The sequence below is a fragment of the Halichoerus grypus genome, chromosome 14 (assembly GCF_964656455.1).
Source record: "Halichoerus grypus chromosome 14, mHalGry1.hap1.1, whole genome shotgun sequence".
Taxonomy (NCBI): Eukaryota; Metazoa; Chordata; class Mammalia; order Carnivora; family Phocidae; genus Halichoerus; species Halichoerus grypus.
Window position 1 is genome coordinate 84,093,823 of NC_135725.1, and position 22,469 is coordinate 84,116,291.

Sequence of the window (22,469 nt, forward strand, 5' to 3'; positions counted from 1 at the left end):
TAAAAGGGATACTGATAATCTCTAACTTTTATTAGGAAGTTTCGATCACTTTCACTTACTATGATTACCAATGTACTTGGACTTATTTCTACTTTAGTTTTTTGTGCTAATTATACTTTTAGTGTGTATTCCTTTCCTACCTTTTATTTTAAAGATCATACATCATAATTTTATTTTTTACTTTCCTCCCCTTCTACCTGTTTTGAAATTATACATTTTCTTTATGTTCTTTAAAAATATTTTTCTTAATATTTTAATAAGCAAACTTTACTTACTCTAAGCTTCTTCTGAACAATAAATGGATGTTATTGGTATGGTTTAATTCTTTACTTTCTTCTTTCACGTTATTGCTGTCCAGAATTTGGCCCCATTTTATCTCGATACCCTCAATTAGCCATTATTACAATGATTACTGTCTTATGAAGTCCGTGACTTTTTAGGGAACAAAGGGATAACTTTTTTCTTACCAATACCTTGTATATCAACCCCTTCTTTTCAATTTCAATTTTCCTCTTTCTGAAGAAATCCATAGTAGTTCTTTTCTATCACCAAAACTAACCACCCTCCTACAAGGTTGTCCTAGCACTGGTCACACGGTTAATGACCTGAGGATTTCCCTTACTTTCTTGACAGCTAAACTGTCCATTTAAAAGGACGGTTGGGGCGCCTGGGTGGCTCAGTCATTAAACGTCTGCTTTCAGTTCAGGTCATAATCCCAGGGTCCTGGGATCAAGCCCCACGTTGGGCTCCCTGCTCAGTGGGAAGCCTGCTTCTCCCTCTCCTCCCTGCTCATGCTCTCACTATCTCTGTCTCTCTCCCTCTCAAATAAACAAATAAAATCTTAAAAAGACAGTTGATCGTTTATTGAGCATCTCTAGGTATTTTGGAGGACAGTATTTTTGATTATCTAGCCTGCCACATTATCAGAAGTGGAATTCAAAACAGGAGGAAAATTTGTAGGAGGAGGATGTCAATTCATAGTTGAAATGTTAGTATGACAATTCCTTTAATTTTTTGATAAAAATAAAATAGGTTCTGTGAATCTGTATCATATTATACAACTATGTAACACAGAATCCACAAACACATATTGAACCAGGGATTAGCAAATTTTTGCAAATGGCCAGAAAGTAAATGTTTTAGCTTTGTAAGCACATATGGTGTTCATAGTGTATCTATCTTTTCTTTTTTCATGACACTTTAAAAATATAAATAGTATCCTAAGCTACCAGACAGCTCAAAAACAGCCAGGCCAATCCCTGTATTAAATAAACATACAGAAGTAGGTGGATGCATTCTATTGTGGAAACCACTGTGTTAAAGTTTTAGCAGCAAAGGGCAGAGAAATAAGGCAGTACTATCCACTCATACACACGAGAGGCTACCCCAGTCAGGCCTGAAAACCCAACAGCCCACAGCCCCACTGTCTGACAACATACCAAACTGCAGAAGAAAAATATCATCCCATGAACCACACTAGGAAGGTCCACTTCAAGTCCTCCCTATAAATATCACTACTAGGAAATGCCAAGGTCCTCAAGGTTCGATTCGCGTTTCCCATGATCAAAAACTTCCATACTGTCACCATTAAGGTTGACATCATGATTCTCCTGACAAAGTTCTTCTGGTACTCCAGAACTGTAGCTTTGTCCAGCCCACCAGGCCCACCACTTCTAAGATACTGACTTTATTCATTTGCCTGAGAAACTGTTTTCCCAGGTGGCCGACTGCCACGTGGCCCCAACCTCTGGGTACTCAGAAACTTCATCCTCTCCACATCTAACTCTGACCAGGTTTGGCCTCAGCCGTTTGCAATAGGCAGGGTTTGTGGCTCCAATAATGTCTCCCCTACTAAACAGGATGGGCCCATGGAATGAGACACGTTCAGAGTTGTATATGTGTCACTTCTGGTGATCGCTGGAATGTACCATTCCTTCTGGCTTTAACACAGTCCTTAGGTACTGAGACAGTGCAGGGAGAATTTGCCCCTTTGAGGAGAGATTTTTGCTTTTAAAGCAACTGTGAAATTGCACAATACTCTTACTTAGTTTTAATCAACCAGCTGTTCATTTTATTTTATTTTTTATTTAAATTCAATTTAGTTAACATACAATGTATTATTAATTTCAGGGGTAGAATTTAGTGATTCATCAGTTTGCATGTAATACCCAGGGCTCCTTACATCAAGTGTCCTCCTTACTGCCCATCACCCCCTCCCCCCACCCACCTCCCCTCCAGCAACCCTCAGTTTATTTCCTAGAGTTAAGAGTCTCTTACTGTTTGCCTCCCTCTCTGTTTTCATCTTATTTTATTAATACAATGGAATATTACTCAGCCATCAAAAAGAATGAAATCTTGCCATTTGCAACGATGTGGATGGAACTAGAGGGCATTATGCTAAACCAGCTGTTCATTTCTGTAGCTGTTAGCAATTGCTACCTTGACTGTCTTCCTGCCCTGTATGAACTAAGAAACATCCTACCAACAACCATCCTTCCTAAGGTACAGGGAACAAGGTCAAGATTTTGCACACTGGATTGTCCTTTCATTCTAATTTAGTGGCCTGAAGCAAGAGATTTTGTCATCCTGGTTACAAATAATCCTACCTCTGTGCATCTGCCTTGCTCTAGGAGGCAGCACAGGAAGATCAGTCACATGGGGTATTTGCTATTAGGATGGAAAAGGATTTTAATAAAGGACACTGTTGGGTTTTAAGCCAAAGGGCCCAAGGCCAATTTCCCTTTGAGCAAATTAGAACATGCAGAAGAGTGAATTACACAAGGTGTTTCATTATTGCTTAAAATGGTTCTTTCCTTATATGTATTTTCATACTGAAAAGATACTAATTACATAGCCCTTTTGCATATTTTTAGAAATAAAATTTATCTCACCAAGAATTCACACAAATTGTACAATATGAATACAAAAACGGGGGTGGGGGGTTCCGAGGAAATATATCTGTAGTGAGAACAGGTGAGGCAAACTAAGAAAATCTGAAGGAGAGGTAACTGATGGAACTTCTAAGAATGAAGCACCGCATTGACTTCGGGGGGGGGGCGGGGGGAGTGGAGAATCCAGCATCTGCAGGCCTTGCTCATATCAGGCAAGCTCCTTTGGACAAGCCTGAACAAGATTTGCTAGGGAATGAAGGGGATTTACAAGAGCGGGGCTTTCCAAAAAATGTTGCTGTTTAGCCAGAAAGCTTATGATAGCCAACCACAAAGTGTCCTCTAGAAAAATATGTCAAAATTATGTTCTTGTCTACTGCTAAGAGAATATAATCTTTTCACTATATAACAACTGTGAGTTCTGTTGCTGGCAGTAGAGGGAACATTCAGATCTTCTATGCCTGAGCTTTCTCTTCCAACAGTTCCTGGAACACTAGTAACAGAGATTCTCCAGCAGAACCCTGATTTCTTCAGCAATTCCGTCTTCACCTGGAATTAATAACATCAGTCTGCCTGTACCCGAAATACGTCTGTAACTCCCATAAGAAGTTCTCTGAAAGGAAAAGAGAACACCTGTACACCTTCTTCTTTTCTTTTTCCTTCTCCCACCCAAGCATCTACACCACACTGCCAAATGTATAATAAGCGCTCAATAGATTGCCACTGGGAAAGAATGAGTTCTACGTGATTCTTTTTCTTAGAGTGGAGCTACACAACAGTAAGGTACCCAGTTTATACAAGACAATGTAAACAGCTTTAGGGCCTTTTCTTTAGTCCCACCAACAGCTGTCAACAGGCTTTTGAATGTATATGAATTCAAATTATACAGGCTGAAAAGAACAAAGGCTATCAGCTAAGCCTCACTTGGGAATTGTTTCTTTTCTCCGGAACTTCCTGGAACCCTCATCTCTCAAAAAGAAATGATCAACCCCCCCTTTGTGCTCTGACTCCCCCAGGTACTGTGACATCTCTTCTATCTATAACATTTATTGCTTTTAGGTAACATACGTCTGTATGCTTAAGAAGGCCTAGTACATTGTAAGGTGCTCAGTAAATACCAATTAAATTAATAAAAGTTAGAAACAAATATGTGCTTCTTTGCATAATTTCCACACAGACTAAAAATTCTGAGTGTTTTCTCTCCTTTCTAAAAACATAGTAGGTGCATACCTGTCCTCTTTATTGACTTGAGAATAATATGACCTCTGTCTGATTGCAGAATAGAAGGAGAAAGCCTCATTCAGATAGCTGGTCTCAGACGTGCGTAGGCTATGAGGGAAAAAAAAAATCCTTAAATTTGACAGCGTCTTAAAATCTTCATGATGAATACTTGTTTCATTCTTCCTCTACTCCTCTACACGAGGGGATGGGAAGGACTACCCTAAATTTGAATCAGCAAAGCAATAATTATAACACCCTTACAATGGGTAAAAATAATGACAAGGTAAAAAAAAAAAAAAATACCTCCCCAAGCTCCCAAGCCTTTTGTGATGGCAATCCAAAGTACATATTATTGTTATTCTTTGAAGGGATTCTCCAAACAGCATTCCACCCAGTTAAATCTTTCCACCAGACCTTTCATGGCCTTCCCCAAATCCATACATAGTCACTTGTCCTTTGGCTCATTTCTTCAGTTTTTTTTTCCTCATAGGACTCAGAAATGGACTAATCCATATTGATCTTCAGAGGATGCTGATGAATCAGGTTCTCTGTTTAACATTTCTAGTTTTACAAGGGACTTCTTAAGAAAATATTTTACCTGAAAGAGTGATTTTAATGGGGGAATGTTGATGGAGTGCCAAAAGACAGGAAGAAGAAGAAATTCCATATGGCCCAAGCTTTTTATGCTATACTTGATACTCTGTGAGATTTAGATTCCTAAAAGGAATCCTCTTCTTTCCTTGACTCATCACTAAGGATCTCTTCTCAACACTAAGATTTATCTGCTTCATGTAACCTTTTAGATATATCCTACAAATATGAGTTTTAAAATATTCCCCTGAAAACCACTCATTCAAACATACAAGTTATGACATGTATCAAGATTTAAGTGAAGTCATTAAGAACTATAAATTCATTTAGTATTTATGATTTATCTAAAACCAAGATCATAATCATTTAAGTTATACATGAGTCTTTACCCAAATGAACTGTTTGGAAGGTAAGCCTTTGAAGCAAATAATGTTCTTGGATTATGGAAGATCGTTTCATAATACTGTTTTGATCACTATGATCTGGGGTTCATTTGTAACTCCTTAGTTTTCCCTCCTACCAAGAAGGATATTATGCATACTTCTGCATGCTGTGTTTAAATCAGGACAACGCTTTATTTTTTCCATATGCAATTCACTTACTAATAATGGTAGTATAGCTGCCCAATCTTAGAAGCAATTTCCCCTATTTGCCACCGCTTCAAGCCATACCGATTATCCAAGACTTGTCTGTTTTACATAGGAGATAAGAAAATAGAAATAAGAGACTATAAATTCCAAAAATAACCAAATCTGTAAATTTAATAGGATAAAATACCACCCAATTCAGCATGAAATTCTGAATTCATGAATTCTAATTCATGAATTTTTCATGAGATTTCAACATCATCATTCAATTAAATTCAAGAAGCATGTATTAAATGTCTATTTAAAGTAAGCTGAAACATGAAAAGAAACTTCTTTGAGCTATGCTCATGAAAATTAAAAGCAACACCCCCCTCCAAACAGTTTTGACCAAATAAACAACACCTATTTTAGAATGAAACCACACACCAGCCTACCTATGTTAGAGTTAATCTGAACCATTTCAGATATAATACTATCTTTAAAGATCAAATGAGAGCATTACATTTTAAAAACTTAATAGGAAAAAAAATTTATTTTCCTTTGCGTCATGAAGATGAAATATATTAAAATCACCAAGAGATAAAAAGCACTGAGGTAGTAAAGGTCAAAACTGGGACTAATATAAACTGGATCTTCATTCTCCTGTAACTATAAAATTCCTTTACCGATGCTGCTGCTGGAACTTCCAGAGTTTGGTATAAACATCGAAAGTTCTTCCAAAATAGGACTGCCACTGCTTCTGCCCATACTGTGGCAAATCTCTGTAATAACAAACAAACAAGTAAAAATTTTAAATCTCTGATGCTATTTGGAAATTAAGTCTTGTGATGGTATAAACTGGAGAGATTTAAAGCATCTGCATTCAGGCTTTCTTTTTAAAAAAGTTGTAATTTTGGGGGCGCCTGGGTGGCTCAGTTGTTAAGCATCTGCCTTCGGCTCAGATCATGATCCCAGGTTCCTGGGATCGAGCCCCCCATCGGACTCCCTGCTCTGCAGGAAGCCTGCTTCTCCCTCTCCCACTCCCCCTGCTTGTGTTCCCTCTCTCGCTGTGTCTCTCTCTGTCAAATAAATAAATAAAACCTTAAAAATAAATAAATAAATAAATAAATAAATAAATAAATAAATAAATAAATAAGTTGTAATTTTTGGAGCAGAAATGGCTCTATAAGAGTCCAGGACATGTTCTTTCCTATTCTTCTCCCCACCTCTGTTCATTCTTAGTCTTCTCTGTAGATACCTGTCCCATGAGGTTTCTAGCACTTTCCTCTCCCCAGATGATCTTATTCACAGTCATTTATACACTGATAACTTCCAAATGTTTATTATCTTCATATAAGAACTCAGAACTCTGAAAAACACTGCTGCTTTAGGGAATGTATCTAGGAGTAGATGTGCAGGTGGCATTATTGTTCTCAATTATTCTATCCTCTCCCTACAAGTGAAACTATACATCCCTGTCCTTGGGTCTGGTGACTTACAGTAAACCCCTTAGAGACAAATTCTTCCCTGTCATTTGAACACTTAAGACTTGCTTTGGCCAATGAACTATTATTGCAAGTTACCCACACCATGTCTGAGAAGATGACATAAGAGATACTACATAGTTTAGCATTTTCACTTCCCTCCAATCTAAAACCAAGATAGGGCTGCTCCTTAGCCTGGAACACAGAGTCTGACCCATTTAACGGAGCCTCAGAACTGCAGACAACTTCTAGCTAACACGTGAGCTAGAAATAAATCTCTGTTGTAGTAAGGCACTAAAATGTTGGATCTGTTACAGCAGCCTTATTGAGGAAAAGCCAGTACAGAAATGGATACCAGGAATAGGCTACTGCCGTAACAAATACATAACATATGTAATGCTGGCATTGGAACCGAGCAGAACGAAACTGGTACTGAAGGCTGGAAAAATGATGACACATACAAGACAGAGGCAAAACAGCATCTGCCTGCAATCACTTGGAGAGCAGTTAAGGTGATTAGTGAACATATGGATTTATACAAAGAAGCTGGGAAAAGTATGCTACTAGCCCTGGATGCTATTATGTGCACTTAACAAAACACAAAAAAGAGATGAACTCAGGAAAGAACTAGCTGCAAGCAGGGCTGAAAAGGAAAAGAGATAACCCACAAGTTCCAGGACTTTCAGAATTGAAAGACAGAACAATTTCTAATGCATAAGTGTAAAAGATACAATGGAGAAATGCTGGTTATAAACGCCACTAACAATGGAGTCCTCGTCCTCAGGGTAAAACCTTTCTTAGAGCCCGTGAATAAATCTATGAAAGTGGCCCCAAGTGTATTTTTCAGTGGAACAAGATAGATCAAGGAAAAAAATCTAAGGATCTAATTGTCTTGTAGAAGCTTCATAAGTTCAAGGTATCTGTAATAACATCTAGAAAAGAAAGAGAGGCAAGTTTCAAAAAACTATGGCTATGGCTATTGTGAAAACTAACTTGAATCAAATAAAGAGTCAACCAAATCTTGTGAGAGCTGTACTGCCAAATGGTGTTTGTTTTATAAAGGAACAATAATCACCCACTGATTACAGTAAGGTACACTTCTTACCCCAGTCTATGACTTGTCTTCTCATGTTTATTGATTGGGTTTTTGGGTTTTTCTTATGAATAGTTACCAAAATGTATCAGCTTAATCTTTATGGAAAGTGCTTTTTCTGTCTTTTTAAAGAAATTCATCCATACAATAATATACTCTTTTCAAATTTAACTCTTTAATATAACCAAAATTGAGTCTCAGATATGTGTCAACAAATTCTATCTGAATAATTTTTTAAAAAACCATTTGACTGGAGCACCTGGTTAAGTGTCCGACTCTTGGTTTCTGCTCAGGTCATGATCTCAGTTCTTGAGATAGAGCCCCGCATCAGGCTCCATGCTTAGCGCAGAGTCTACTTGAGATTCTCTCTCCCTCTTGCTCTGCCCCTCCCTTGCTTGTGCTCTCTCTCTCTCTCTCACAAATAAATAAATATTTTAAAAAATCACTTGACTTTTGAATAATTTGGTAGAACTAGAATTGCAGTCATCAATTTTCCTTTATGCTTGGGTCTCAGCTCTTTGTTCTATTCTATTGGTTTTTCTAGTTCCTCATTAACATTCTGTTAATTACTATAGCTTTATAAGAAGTGTGGCATGTTTCTTCTTTTTAAGGAACACCTTGGCTATACTTGGTTCCTTATACTTGCATATAAACATCAAAATCAGCTTATCAAAGTTCTAAAAAAAAAAAAAAAAACCTAATGGGTTCTAATGAGACCTGAATGAATCTAGACATCCACTTGGAGAATTGACATTTAAAAAATAATTTTTAGTGTCAATAGTATCTCTCTCCATTTATGTTGAAAATAGTCACTAAATAAATTTTACAATGCTTTGTATAAAGGTCTACTATTTCTTGGTTCACATTATTACAATGTCTCATATTTTTACTGCTTTTGTGAAAGGTATCTCTATTTTTTAAGTTATGTCTTAAAATTTTTTTATGCTGGAAGGTTTCAAACATATACAAAAACAGAAAACAGTACAATGAATCCCAATGTACCTGAGCATTTCCTAGATTATAAACTTAAGGCCAATCCCTTCTACTTGGGGTTTCCAGATAAAGTGGTTTTGTTTGGGGGCTCGCTATTCTTTTTCATTAATCTACCTGTCTATGCTAATATGACTTCATCTAAATCAATACCCCTCTGATCACCACTAGCACTATTTTCAGTTAAGAAAAGAAGTGCAGGCTATATTTCAGAATGACTCTTATAACCCAAAAGTCTACTAAAATACCTAAAAATAGAGAAAACACTTAAATGTTTCATGGTAAAAGGAGACACTTTTTATATTATTATTATTTTTTTTTTTTAAAGAGAGAGAACATGCACACTTGTGAGAAGAGGGGATGGGGTGCGGGGTTGGGGAGAGGCAGAGGGAAAGAGGAAGAGAGAGAGAGAATCTTAACCAGGCTTTACACCCAGCACGGAACCCAACACAGGGCTAGATCTCACAACCCTGAGATCATGACCTGAGCTGAAATCAAGAGTTGGATGCTTAACTAACTGAGCCACCCAGGCACTCCAAAAAGAGAGACTTTTAAATATAAATTCTCTCACTTAACCTAAGTTTAACTTTCTTTCTTTCTTTTTTTTTTTTTTGTAAAGCTGGTTTATTTATTTATTTTTTTAAGATTTTATTTATTTTGACAGAGAGAGAGAGACAGCGAGAGAGGGAACACAAGCAGGGGGAGTGGGAGAGGGAGAAGCAGGCTTCCCGCCGAGCGGGGAGACCGATGCGGGGCTCGATCCCAGGACCCTGGGATCATGACCTGAGCCGAAGGCAGATGCTTAACAGACTGAGCCACCCAGCCATCCCTAAGTTTAACTTTCAAGTATAAAAGAAATCCTTTATTTATCTCACATAACTAAGTAATAAGCTAAATATTCTTGGTAAACTATACTAATATAATGAAATCTGAAGTAGTATTTTGTTGAAGTAGTATTTTTGTTGAGAAACTGGGGGGTGGGGGAGAGGGATGTATATCCTTCCAGATTTTATACATATACAGTATTTGTGTATACACGCACAGTATTTGTCTTGTTTTCTAATGTAAACTTTTTTCACTTACTATTGTTAACATTTTTCATGTTTAATATAAACATATGTAGCACAGTGTATAATACACTTACATATTTGAGATTAGCAGAAAGAGACTCCCCCCCCACACACACATAAACCTGCTATATATTTTTTAACTTACTTAACAAAGGATACATAATTTCATGGAAGTAAGATAGCTACAGAGCAGAAACAAATACAGCTTATGTTTCTATAGCTTTTCTCTTGCCCTAGTGGGGTATCTTGCTATTGGTAACACTTGCCTTGCAGTTAGGCAAGGTGTTTTTTGAAGACATGGGATGGAAGGAGGAAACCTGGTCACTACATATAATTCTATCAGGTGCTAAGTATTATGAAGGCCAGAGAATGTGATGTGAAATATGATCTCTACAATCAAGGAGCTTATTATTTAGTTAGATAGAAAAGACTGGCACATATACGGAAAAAGAGAAAAAATAGCACATAAGTATTTAATTATATGTGACTGAGTAAAAGTAATAGGAGAGTGTAGAAAAGAGATACATTGGAGGGCTTGAGTAGTCAGGGAAAGCTGCTCGAAGAAAGTGATCTGGATAGGCAAAAGAGAAAGAAGTGATCATCAGGGAGAGAGAGAGAGAGAAATAAGATAATATGCAAGAGAAACAAAGGCAATTATCAGCTAATAAAACAGTAGTACATGTCTTAGCCAGACCTCGCTCATGCAACTGCGGACAGCTAGTGGTGGAGGGCCTCCCTTAGATGTCTGGCAGTTGCCTGGCTGGCAGCCAGGGTGCTGGGTCACATGTTTGTCATCCAACAGGCTAGCTCAGTTCCATGAGGATCCCAAAAGCAGCAAAAGAGAGGGCAGTTCTTTTTTTTTTTTTTAAGATTTTATTTACTTATTTGTCAGAGAGAGAGCACAAGCAGGGGGAGTGTCAGGCAGAGAAGGCAGAGGGAGAAGCAGGCCCCCCCGCTGAGCAAGGAGCCCGATGCGGGACTCAATCCCAGGACCCTGGGATCATGACCTGAGCTGAAGGCAGATGCTTAACCGACTGAGCCACCCAGGCGTCCCAGAGAGGGTAGTTCTAATGTGCATCATTCTTTTCGATTCTTTGCATCGTGTCTGCACCGTCCCATTGGCCAAAGCAATCTTCATGGCTGAGCCCAGAGTCAGTGTGGGAGGGGATGACTCACGGGCATGGATACAGCGAAGGGAATGATTTTTACAAGCAATCTATCACAGAAATCTTATATTTTTTCCTTTCTTTCTCAATTTTGAAAAAGTCTCTTGGAAAACAAAAATGCCATATGTTGTACAGCAAGAAAAAATACCCTTTTGCTTTGCCCCTCAATTCTAGCCCCCCAAAATAACCACCATTAAGGCACGTATTGAGTGGAGCACTGGTGTTATACACAAACAATGAATCGTGGAACACTACATCAAAAACTAATGATGTAATGTATGGTGATTAACATAACATAATAAAATAAAATTTTTAAAAAAGAATGCATTTTCTATATACATTTAAGTAAAAATGTGAGTTTTTCTATTATTTTACATAAATGGAATCAAAACTACATATAATGTTCTATAACATGCCTTTTAATTTATTTTATTATTTGTATATTTATTTTAACATGCCCTTTTTTTTTTAAATTTTATTTATTTATTTGACAGAGAGAGACACAGCAAGAGAGGGAACACAAGCAGGGGGAGTGGGAGTGGGAGAAGCAGGCTTCCCACTGAGCAGGGAGCCCGATGCTGGGCTTGATCCCAGGACGCTGGGACCATGACCTGAGCTGAAGGCAGACACTTAATGACTGAGCCACCCAGGCGCCCCTTAACATGCCCTCTAAATTTAAAAATATATCAGTGTTTTTTAGTGCATATACAATCATATCAACATTTACTGTGTATAATGTAGTACATAATAACCAATTTATTTAACCAATCCCTTCCCAACAGACATTTATATTGCTTCCAGTTATTCCCTGTTATAAAAATGCTGCAATAAACATCTTCATACTAATAATCTTGAATAGTTATGCCATATGAGTAAAAGGTAAATTTCTGTAAGTGGAATTAACAAGTGAAAAAAGATATGCATTTCTCTACCGGATGTTAAGACAATGAATTAAAAAGCAAAGGGACTACGTGAAATTTTCAGGTACACATAACAAGAATGAGTTAGTAACTACATTTTTAAATCCATTTCCATTATCCTTACGATAAGGAGAAATTCATTTCAGATTACAGAAATAAGTTAACTCTAGATACCAGTTTCCACATCTGTTCCAAGTTTTCATTTTTTTTTTAATGTCTCCATGTACCCCTAGTGAGAAAGTGCTAATCAGATATTTTAAAACTGAAGTTGCTGCCAGAATCTTTAAGACTCTTATCGTGTGGCTCCTGCTAGGAAGACCGTATTATCATATAACAGCATTAAGCAGCAACATCACCTCCATGAAAACTGACAACACCTGGGGGCTTCTTTACAGATACTGTGTAAAGTCTTTAGGCAGATCTTCAAGTAAGCATGTGCCTGCAAGTTCCTCCGAGTTTCCCAAACTGACGGATTTAATAAACCTCAGTAATACACCCCGCTAACTGAGAAAACAGAACTAGAATTCAGTGTTTTATTTCATGATGACGTATATAATTTCAGGTGTTCAGCATAAAAGGCTTTAAGGAAGGGAATTCTATACAGGGACTAAAAGCACGAAGAAGGCGATCTAAAAGGCTAGAACAAGGCGCCTGACAATAAGTAGTAAGCATACAAGTATTTCCTGATTTATAGCTCTGAACAATGTTGGCTGAATTCTATACTATTTCCCATAAAAGAATTTAGAACATCTGTCACGGTAGTCTAAATACTCAGCTATAATGACAGGAATTTCTTTTTCAACATAGAGTTAAAATTTTTTTTTAACTTCCTAAAGGGTAAGTCCTATGATCACCCTTTCTCTAATGAGACATGTCACAGAAGCTAATACACAAACCACTGTAATTCTATTAGAGTCTAAAACTAACTGAGGTATTTTATAAAGGGTTTTAGACAAATTCTTTTACTATTCAGAGCTTGACTATGGTTTTAAACTCTGAATATATCATTTGGTTATTATTACTGATGTTAGAGATGGGAAATCAATGGTCCATAGAATTAAGTTAAATGAGGCCCTGTGAATTATCCTGTAAGCTAAATGACCTGATATTTCACTTTTTGCAAAGGCACCTATGTTCTAAATCGGCTGCTCATACTCTTCATCCAAAGTTTTAGAGGAAATTCAAAGTATGGCATTTAACTGCTCTTTTTTTAAATCCTAAACTCTCAACAAAAGTTAGGAGACTAGGGGCACCTGGGTGGCTCAGTTGGTTAAGCGACTGCCTTCGGCTCAGGTCATGATCCTGGAGTCCCTGGATCGAGTCCCACATCGGGCTCCCTGCTCGGCAGGGAGTCTGCTTCTCCCTCTGACCCTCCCCCCTCTCACGTGCTGTCTCTCTCATTCTCTCTCTCTCAAATAAATAAATAAAATCTTTAAAAAAAAAAAAAAAAGTTAGGAGTCTATGGTAGGAAGAAATGTAGTACAAATGATTAACCTGGTTCTCAGAGATGTTTCCAATGTATGCTGAGATGTTAAAATTTAGGAAATCTCTTCTGGGTTTCTATAAATCAACTGTCTTAACTAAAGTGAATTAGCTAGGATCGCTGATGCCCACCCACACCTAACATTCCAGTCCAACAGCCACTCTTTCGTCCTCCTCATGTCAGTCCTCCCTGGGGTGTGCCGTCTTATAATTCTCTCTTCTTTCTGTTCTCTTCTACTGGCTTCTCCTTCCTTAGCCCATCCTTAACTGCTTGGCTTCTTCAGGGCATGTATACGTATACGTATACGTATACGTATACGTATACGTATACGTATATGTAAATACACACACACACACACTGAGGATCAAGGAGCTTAAGTGAGTTGCCTGAGAGAACTCATGATCAGTAAATTGTTGAACTGTGATTCAGATTCAAACCTTCTAACCCCTAATCTAATGTTCTCTTCTTTCTACCATAAGGAAAACAACCTAGATTTTGATTCTACATCAGTAAATTTCTCTCTCTGTGAGCTCTCCCAGGTCATGGGATGCAACTGACCTCCAACAAAGCTGTGGCCAAAGCTGTGGTCAAACGCCTAACTCAACTTCTCTGAACAAGGTTTTCAGTCAAGGAGCACAGTGTCCCATTACGTATTCTTATTTACACAGAGAGGTCTGTATTACAGTGACACCGTTGTTCCAATCCATGCCTCTGTGTTCATTTGTATACCAGACAAAACTGTGTTTGGGAATTGCAAAGCCAATTGAGCAATTCCTTGTTTTAACAATGGCACTTTTCTTCACCGACTGGTATATCTGGTTTCCAAATTTAGGTTTAGGAATAGATCTGTGAGTTTGAAAATGCTGGGGGTATCAAGAGGTGTAGGCTATTAAGGCTGAGTGTTTCCTTTAGGGGAGGATACCTTAATGGTACCACAATATCAACCCTTTTGTTTACTGAAGAGGGAGCAAAGCTTTTTTTTTGAATGAGAGTTTGAGAGAAAATGCACAAGAGTGCTTGATTAGGTTGAAGGTGGACATCCTCTTTATCTTGGTATCCTGCTCCTATTCCTAGCCCTGTACCTAGAATGGTGCGGGCACATAGAAGGAACTTAGCAGGGGTGCCTGGGTGGCTCAGTTGGTTAAGCGTCTGTCTTTGGCTCAGGTCATGATCCCAGGGTTCTGGGATCGAGACCGTCGTTGGGCTCTCTGCCCAGCGGGGAGTCTGCTTCTCCCTTTCCCTCTGCCTGCCGCTCCCCCTGCTGTGCTCGCTCTCTCTCTACCAAATAAATAAAACCTTAAAAAAAAAAAAAAGAAGACACTCAGCACATTGTTCCATTCCTAATAATGGTTTATGAATTTGAATAACTTTGAATAATCACCCCCAGTTTGAATTTAGACCTGCCAAGCCAAATAAAGCTATGGAATGGTGTCTCCTCCTCCTGTGAACCAGCTCCAGAAGTATGAAAATTCTCACATTTAGAAACGGAACTATTAATAAATTTATTTCTAATGGCACCTTGCTCGTAGGAAAAAAAGATTGTCAAGTTTTTTTGTTTTGTTTTTTTTAAAGATTTTATTTATTTATTTGAGAGAGAGAGAGAGTGAGAGAGAGAGCGCAAGAGGAGGTAGGGTTAGAGGGAGAAGCAGACTCCCCACTGAGCAGGGAGCCCGATGTGGGACTCGATCCCGGGACTCCGGGATCATGACCTGAGCCGAAGCCAGTCGCTTAACCAACTGAGCCACCCAGGCACCCAAAGACTGTCAAGTTTTAAATCCCATGTCCCCTCTATGGTGTTGCTGCCTTGTCCCACCAAACATCCATGACTCTTTTGTAGGTATGATGATACCCAAAGGAGCTCGACAGATATGAATTCCTCTGAGAACCAAGGAGATGAATGAGTACAAGAAGCCAGGAAGTTAACTGAGCCATTCCTACAGTCGAGCATTTGCCTGTGTCACCTCCAGAGAAGAGGCTATCAGAGCTCCCCTATAATTCTGGGATCCTAACTCCCATATTGAGGAAGAACTTCTCTGAAGTAGCAATTCCCAAATTAGAACCTATCCCATTAACATAAGCTATTGCTTTATCTGCCAAAGCTTTCTCATTTATAAACCAAGAAAATAGACGTGAATGAGGTTGTTTGGAGGATTTCATGAAATCCACTGTTGTTAAAACATCTTTACTTTTTCTCTTTACACTCCTCCTGGAAGACCTCAAAAAGTAAACACAAATATCTTCCCCCTTACCAATCCTTGATCTCACCCACTAGCAACTAAAAAGGTGAAGAAGCCTTATTTCTGTTCCTAGCCAGGCCTGACAATTAAGATCTTCATAAAGAGTAATGTTTCAGGTCAGGTTATACTGAACTATGATGGTCAGAAAGAACTAATTAGAAATATACTCATCCTTTTATAGTTTAAAATTTTGGCATAGCATTTAAATCACTGATTTTCTGGATTCTGGGGAAAGGGTAGCAGCACAGTCTTTACTCAGATACATTCCAAAAACAGACAGAACCCCTAGATAATAAAACCAAAAACCTACAAACAACATTTTCAGCAAAGTAAGTGTTATCTTATAAGCTAACTATGTCACCTGCAAATTCATATATTGAAGTCCTAACCCCCAGTACCTCAGAATGTGCATTTAGAGACGGGGCCTTTAAAGAAGTATAGTAATTAAATTAAAACAAGGCCTTTTGGGGGGGCACTAATACAGTCTTTATAAGGAGGAGAGGAGGACACACACAGACACCAGGGATGCGCATGCATAGAGGGATGACCATACGAGAAAGAAAACGGCCACCTGCAAGCCAAGGAGAGAGGCCTCGGAAGGAACCAAGCCAGTGGCCCTTGATCCTGGACTTCTAGGCTCCAGGACTGTGAGACAATAAATTTCTGTTGTTTAAGCCACCCAATCTGTGGTATTTTGTTATGATAGTCCTAGCAAACTAATACAGTAAGTAATAAAGTATCTCTCAAATCCCCAAACACAGGTGGGTGGGGACAAATCACCAACAGCCAAAAGATCCACAGGCCACCGGCATCTGTACAGGAAGAGACAGAAGAAACAAATACGACATCTGATGGACCTGCAAAGAGGAGAAGCCCCCCAAACAGCCAATATGTATTCACCAGAAAGCACAGCGGACCGTTCTGAGAATCGAAGTTAAAAGTGGGAGGAATTTTGCCTGAGCCAAGAGCCATATGTGGGTACTGAGTCCTTGAAAAGTGGTCCATCTGAACTGAAATGTATATAAGTATAAAATATTCAGTGTACTTCAAAGACTAAGTATGAAAAAAAGAATGTAAAAGATCTCAATAATTTTTCTGTATTGATGACATGTTGAAATAAAGTATTTTAGATATATTGGATCAAACAAAATACATTACTAACATTAATTTCACTTATTTTTTTTTTTTACATGCTTAAGATCCAGCTACTAGAAAATCACATTTGTGGCTCATATTAAATTCTTATTAGTCATTGCTTCCCTAGATCACGTGCTCAAGATATCTGTTATACTCTGGTGGCAGGCTACCTCAAATGCATGTGCAATTCTTTTGAGTGGTAAGCCACAGAAAACAAAAGCATTCATCACAAGCTTGTACAGGTAGTTTAAGTATCATCTCTGAAATCACATATACTTTACTATTACCAGTTTGCAGAACTCGCCTCTAGGAAAATACTAATTTTTTGAGGAAAAAAGAGAAGGAAGAGAGAAGGGCAGAAAAAGAGGGAAGAAAGAGGAAGGAGGGGGTGGGGTAGGGGAGGAAGGGAACAAGGGAGCAAACCCTTAATTTCCCAGTTACCCTCTCCTATTTAGGAACCAGGGCATCCTAAAAATAGGCTTTTCAAGAAAGCATTGTAGGGGATTTCTTCTTTAATTTGAAATACCGGGAGCATATTTAATCAAAATAATTTCTACAGTTATTTTTATTTAACACCATTACACTTTACTTTGCTGTACTTCTCTGTCGATATGTATATATATATTTATGACCTCCAATACTTATTTTGGCCATGTGTATTTGCTTCTCCAGAGTCAAATAATCAGTGATTTGGAGGCCTCCTGTTGTCTCAAAGCACCAGAGGTCATGGATATCACTGGTAGACACAGCTGTGTATCTCAAATACATGTCTCAAGATGCTGCCTTATATAATCCCAGCAAATATTCCATTCTGCTCTAGCAGTCTTAGTCACCATGGTAACTGGAACCCTGCAAGCACTTGGGCTTTTGATCATTTTCTGACAGTATTCAAAGATATTTCTAACATTATTCTCACTTCATTACTACTGTAACTACATGCAAGAGCTACTAAAAGAAAAACACCACTCATTTTATCCATTTCTCACTGTCTTGGACTATGTTTTCTCACACAGTGAGTGGAAAGAACTTATTTATTATGCACATAATATAAGGAGATATTTTCAGTCAAGAAAAACACTTCATTAAGATATTCATGTCTAGGAAAATCAAAAGGCTCTGACAAGTTAGATGAATGACTTAATATAAGGTGGAAAGACACACCTTCAAGAGTAAAAAGGGAACTTATTATACCCAAGATATTATATAGAAACTCTAAAGCCTCTCGTGTACTGAAATGCACTTTTTTGCTCTGCTCATAAGGAGTTTAAAAAGTCCAAGTGAGAGGGAATACAAGGGTGTTGTTGAGGTGCTCTATGTTCTATTTCTTCATCCAAGTACAAACCACACGGATGTGCTCTGTTTGTAAAAAACACACTTAAAGGGGAGCCTGGGTAGCTCAGTCGTTAAGCGTCTGCCTTTGGCTCAGGTTGTGATCCTGGGGTCCTGGGATCGAGCCCCACATCAGGCCCCCTGCTCAATGGGAAGCCCACTTCTCCCTCTCCCAACTCCCCCTGCTTGTGTTCCCTCTCTCGCTGTGTCTCTCTCTGTCAAATAAATGAATAAAATCTTTTTAAAAAACCACACTTATAATATGTGTACTTGTCTGAAAGCATATTACACTGCACTGTAAGTTTAATAACTAGTTTGTGAACTCAAGAAAAAAAGTGGGGGCACAAGGGTGGCTCAGTTGGTTAAGTGTCTGACTCTTGATTTTGGCTCAGGTCATGATCTCAGGGTCGTGGGATCAAGCCCCACGTTGGGCATTATGCTGTGAGTGAGGACTACTTGGGATTCTCTCTCTCTCCCTCTGCCCCTCCACACTGCTCCCCAGGCTCTCTCTGGCTCTCTCTCTCTTTCTAAAAGAAAGAAAAAAAAAAAAAGCAAAAACACAAAGGAAAGCTAACCAGAAAATTAGCACTAACAGTGAAAGGAATGTTGGGAATGAAGGGACCCATGTTAAAGGCCATGCTACTCCAGGTGGGTCCCCAATGTCCCCAAGTCCCAAAGCTGGTCCAGACCACCACAATATATTTCTTATTCTCTATAAACACTGTGATCCTGTTTTCTATTCAGACTAACACAACTAGAAGGGGGGGAACAACCAAAAAAACTTTTTTTTCATTTTTCCCAAAGAAATCTTCTCTGTTTTAAAAGAAATGCATAAAAACTGTATCAACTCTTGAAAGTAGAGAGGTGTTTATTTTTTTTTTTAAAGATTTTATTTATTTGACAGAGAGAGACACAGCGAGAGAGGGAACACAAGCAAGGGGAGTGGGAGAGGGAGAAGCAGGCTTCCCATGGAGTAGGGAGCCCGATGCGGGGCTCCATCCCAGGACCCTGGGATCATGACCTGAGCCGAAGGCAGACGCTTAACGGCTGAGCCACCCAGGCGCCCAGTAGAGAGGTGTTTAATTCACATAATTCTAAGAGCTTCTTTGGAGAGGGAACGGGAGAGCAGTGTGGACAAGAATGCCACACACCCCACAACCCACCACCCCGGGGAACTCCAACATGACCTACAGAACTGATAAACAGAGGGAGGCCTTTCCAACCAAGATCTAAAACTGATAAGTCAAAAAATGGGCAGAAGACATGAACAGACACTTCTCCAAAGAAGACATACGAATGGCTAACAGACACATGAAAATATGTTCATCATCATTAGCCATCAGGGAAATTCAAATCAAAACCACATTGAGATACCACCTTACACCAGTTAGAATGGCAAAAATTGACAAGACAAGAAGCAACAAATGTTGGAGAGGTTGTGGAGAAAGGGGAACTCTCTTACACTGTTGGTAGGAATGCAAGTTGGTAAAGCCACTATGGAAAACAGTATGGAGGTTCCTCAAAAAGTTAAAAATAGAGCTACCCTATGACCCAGTAATTGCACTACTGGGTATTTACCCCAAAGATACAGATGTAGTGAAAAAAAAGGGCCATATGCACCCCAATGTTCATAGCAGCAATGTCCACAATAGCCAAACTGTGGGAGGAGCAGAGATGCCCTTCAAAAGATGAATGGATACAGAAGATGTGGTCCATATATACAATGGAATATTAGTCAGCCATCAGAAAGAATGAATACCCAACATTTGCATCAACATAGATGGAACTGGAGGAGATTATGCTAAGGGAAATAAGTCAAATAGAGAAAGACAATTATCATACGGTTTCACTTACTTGTGGAACATAAGGAATAGCATGGAGGACATTAGGAGAAGGAAGGGAAAAATGAAGGGGGGGATATCAGAGGGGGAGACGAATCATGTGAGACTATGGACTCCGGGAAACAAACTGAGGGTTTTAGAGGGAGGGATGGGTGAGGCCGGTGATGGGTATTAAGGAGGGCATGTATTGCATGGAGCACTAGGTGTTATACACAAACAATGAATGATGGAACACTACATCAAAAACTAATGATGTACTGTATGGTGACTAACATAATAAAAAAAATTATAAAAAAAAAAATCTAATACTGAACAAAGCACTTTCATTTATATAAACAAGCACAGAAAATATATACCCTACCAGACACTTGAGAAAATCAGCCCCCAAATATATTTGGTCTTTGGTTAGGGACTGAACTAGGCACTAAGAGCAAACAGTCCCCACTAAGAGTTAATATGGTATATAGAACATCAATGAAATATAGAATTTTTGATAAATCAAGATCATAAAGAGCATACTGTTTTTACAATTTATGGTTTTTCATTTAACCATGTATCATTTAACCATATACCATATACCTTCCATTTACATATCCACCAAAATCTTTTTAATAGATCTATATTATTCTATGTTTGTGTGTATATGTAAAACAGACTTTCTTAAAAAGTGAAAAGAAAAAGGAAGGGAGTCTAAGTACTAATCTCTCAGGAACTATTGACCTGTGCCACCACTAGCCACATTTCCTCTCAAACAGCAACCCAAAAGCATTCAGATAATATATATTCTTTACTCACCATATTTATCATAGAAATAATTATGGCTGTTTAAAATAAAGAGAGCCCTGCACATAAAACACTGAAAATAAATCCCTGATGAATTTGCTTACCCATTCTTCTAGGCCAAAATTTATTATTATTAGTATTGCCAAATTTTAAAATAGCACATCCAGGAGGCAATCAATATATTAGTATAGAAAATACTGCTTTCTAGGTAGCAATTTATGATACCTGCAAGTTACACACATATACTGACAAAATTACTGACTTAACAAATGAAGAAGGGAGATTTCAAACTGGTGGGATCTGTGTCTTTATATACTGAATATTTTAGAGAACAAGAGTCAAAAGGATTAATTCTTGAACCAGACATAGTTTCAAGTGCCCAAGAACTAAACTGAAATAGGCATCATAGGCATATTATAATAAATTTCTGCAACAATGAATAAATAGTCCTAAAGATTAGATCTCACACAACTTTCTCCATGTATTAGGGTTTCCTACCATCCCCACAGACTCAATTTTACTCTGTAATTACTTTAAAACTAAATAAAATAAAATCAAAATAAAATCAGTGTGATCATTAAAATGGCACTTAAAAAAAAAGATCAAAATGAGACCCATTTGAGCTGGTAAAATACATTTACACAATCGAAACATTTCAAAAAAAGAGTGAAATGAAACAATTCAATTCTAGTTAGCAGCTGTTTTCTTTTTAAAGATTTATTTATTTATTTTAGAGAGAAAGAGAGAGTGCGCGCATGTGCATGCGAGCAGGGGGAGGAGCAGAGGGAGAGAGAGAGAGAATCTCAAGCAGACTCCTGTTGAGTGCAAAGCCTGATGCAGGGCTCTATCTCATGACCCCAAGATCATGACCTGAGCCAAAATCAAGAGTTGGGACAGTCAACAGAGCCACGCAGGCACTCCTAGTTAGGAGGGGTTTTGGATACTATATATACTGTCATCATGCGGCCTAAAGATAAAGATGTACTTAAAAGTGATTTCCGGGGGCCTGGGTGGCTCAGTCGTTAAGCGTCTGCCTTCGGCTCAGGTCATGATCCTGGGGTCCTGGGATCGAGCCCCACATCGGGCTCCCTGCTCGGCCGGGAGCCTGCTTCCCTCTCTCCCTCTGCCCACCCCCACTTGTGATCTCTCTCTCTCTCTCTGTGTCAAATAAATAAATAAAATCTTTAAAAAAAAAGTGATTTACAAACTGTAGGGTGCTATGTGGAAATGTATGTGTTACTGTTACTGTTGTAGTAGTTACAGTGATTTTAACCAGGCAGAGAATCTCTAGCAAGAGATTACTTGAACTTTATGATTCATTTACAATTCAGAATCAGATTAGGAAAATAATTCCTTTTTTAAGAAGGGAAATGCCATTGCTAAATTCAATATGCTTCTCAGACCTACTGAGTGAAAACATACTCATACTATACTCATTCTTATATTCAAATAAGAATATATAGAGAAGCTAGTAAACTTTGGGTAAAATATATAATACCTAGTTTTTGAAAAGCAGTATAGCAAAAAGTGCTGATATGAAATGACAAGATGAAATATGTCTCATAAATAGTAAATGAATAAAAAAAGAAATATGGCATTTAGTGGACAAATTTCAGAGACATTTTCTGAAAGTGATGAAAAAAGGAATACAGATGAAAATCAAAAGAGAC

General features: G+C 38.4%; 1 protein-coding gene across 3 annotated transcripts in view; it reads right to left on the reverse strand.

The window, feature by feature from the left end:
• The window catches only part of SCAI (suppressor of cancer cell invasion), a 138,840-nt gene that overhangs the window by 49,583 nt on the left and 66,788 nt on the right, over positions 1–22,469 (reverse strand). For all 3 annotated transcript variants that reach the window (XR_013443844.1, XM_036112929.2, XM_036112930.2), the window contains 3 exons: positions 5,953–6,048; positions 5,303–5,389; positions 4,119–4,217 (listed from right to left, as the gene is read on the reverse strand). Coding sequence is in view for 2 of the 3 variants with exons in the window: in XM_036112929.2 (XP_035968822.1) it covers positions 4,119–4,217; positions 5,303–5,389; positions 5,953–6,048 (282 nt within the window). In the remaining variant the exon portion in view is untranslated. The remainder of the gene's footprint in view (positions 1–4,118; positions 4,218–5,302; positions 5,390–5,952; positions 6,049–22,469) is intronic.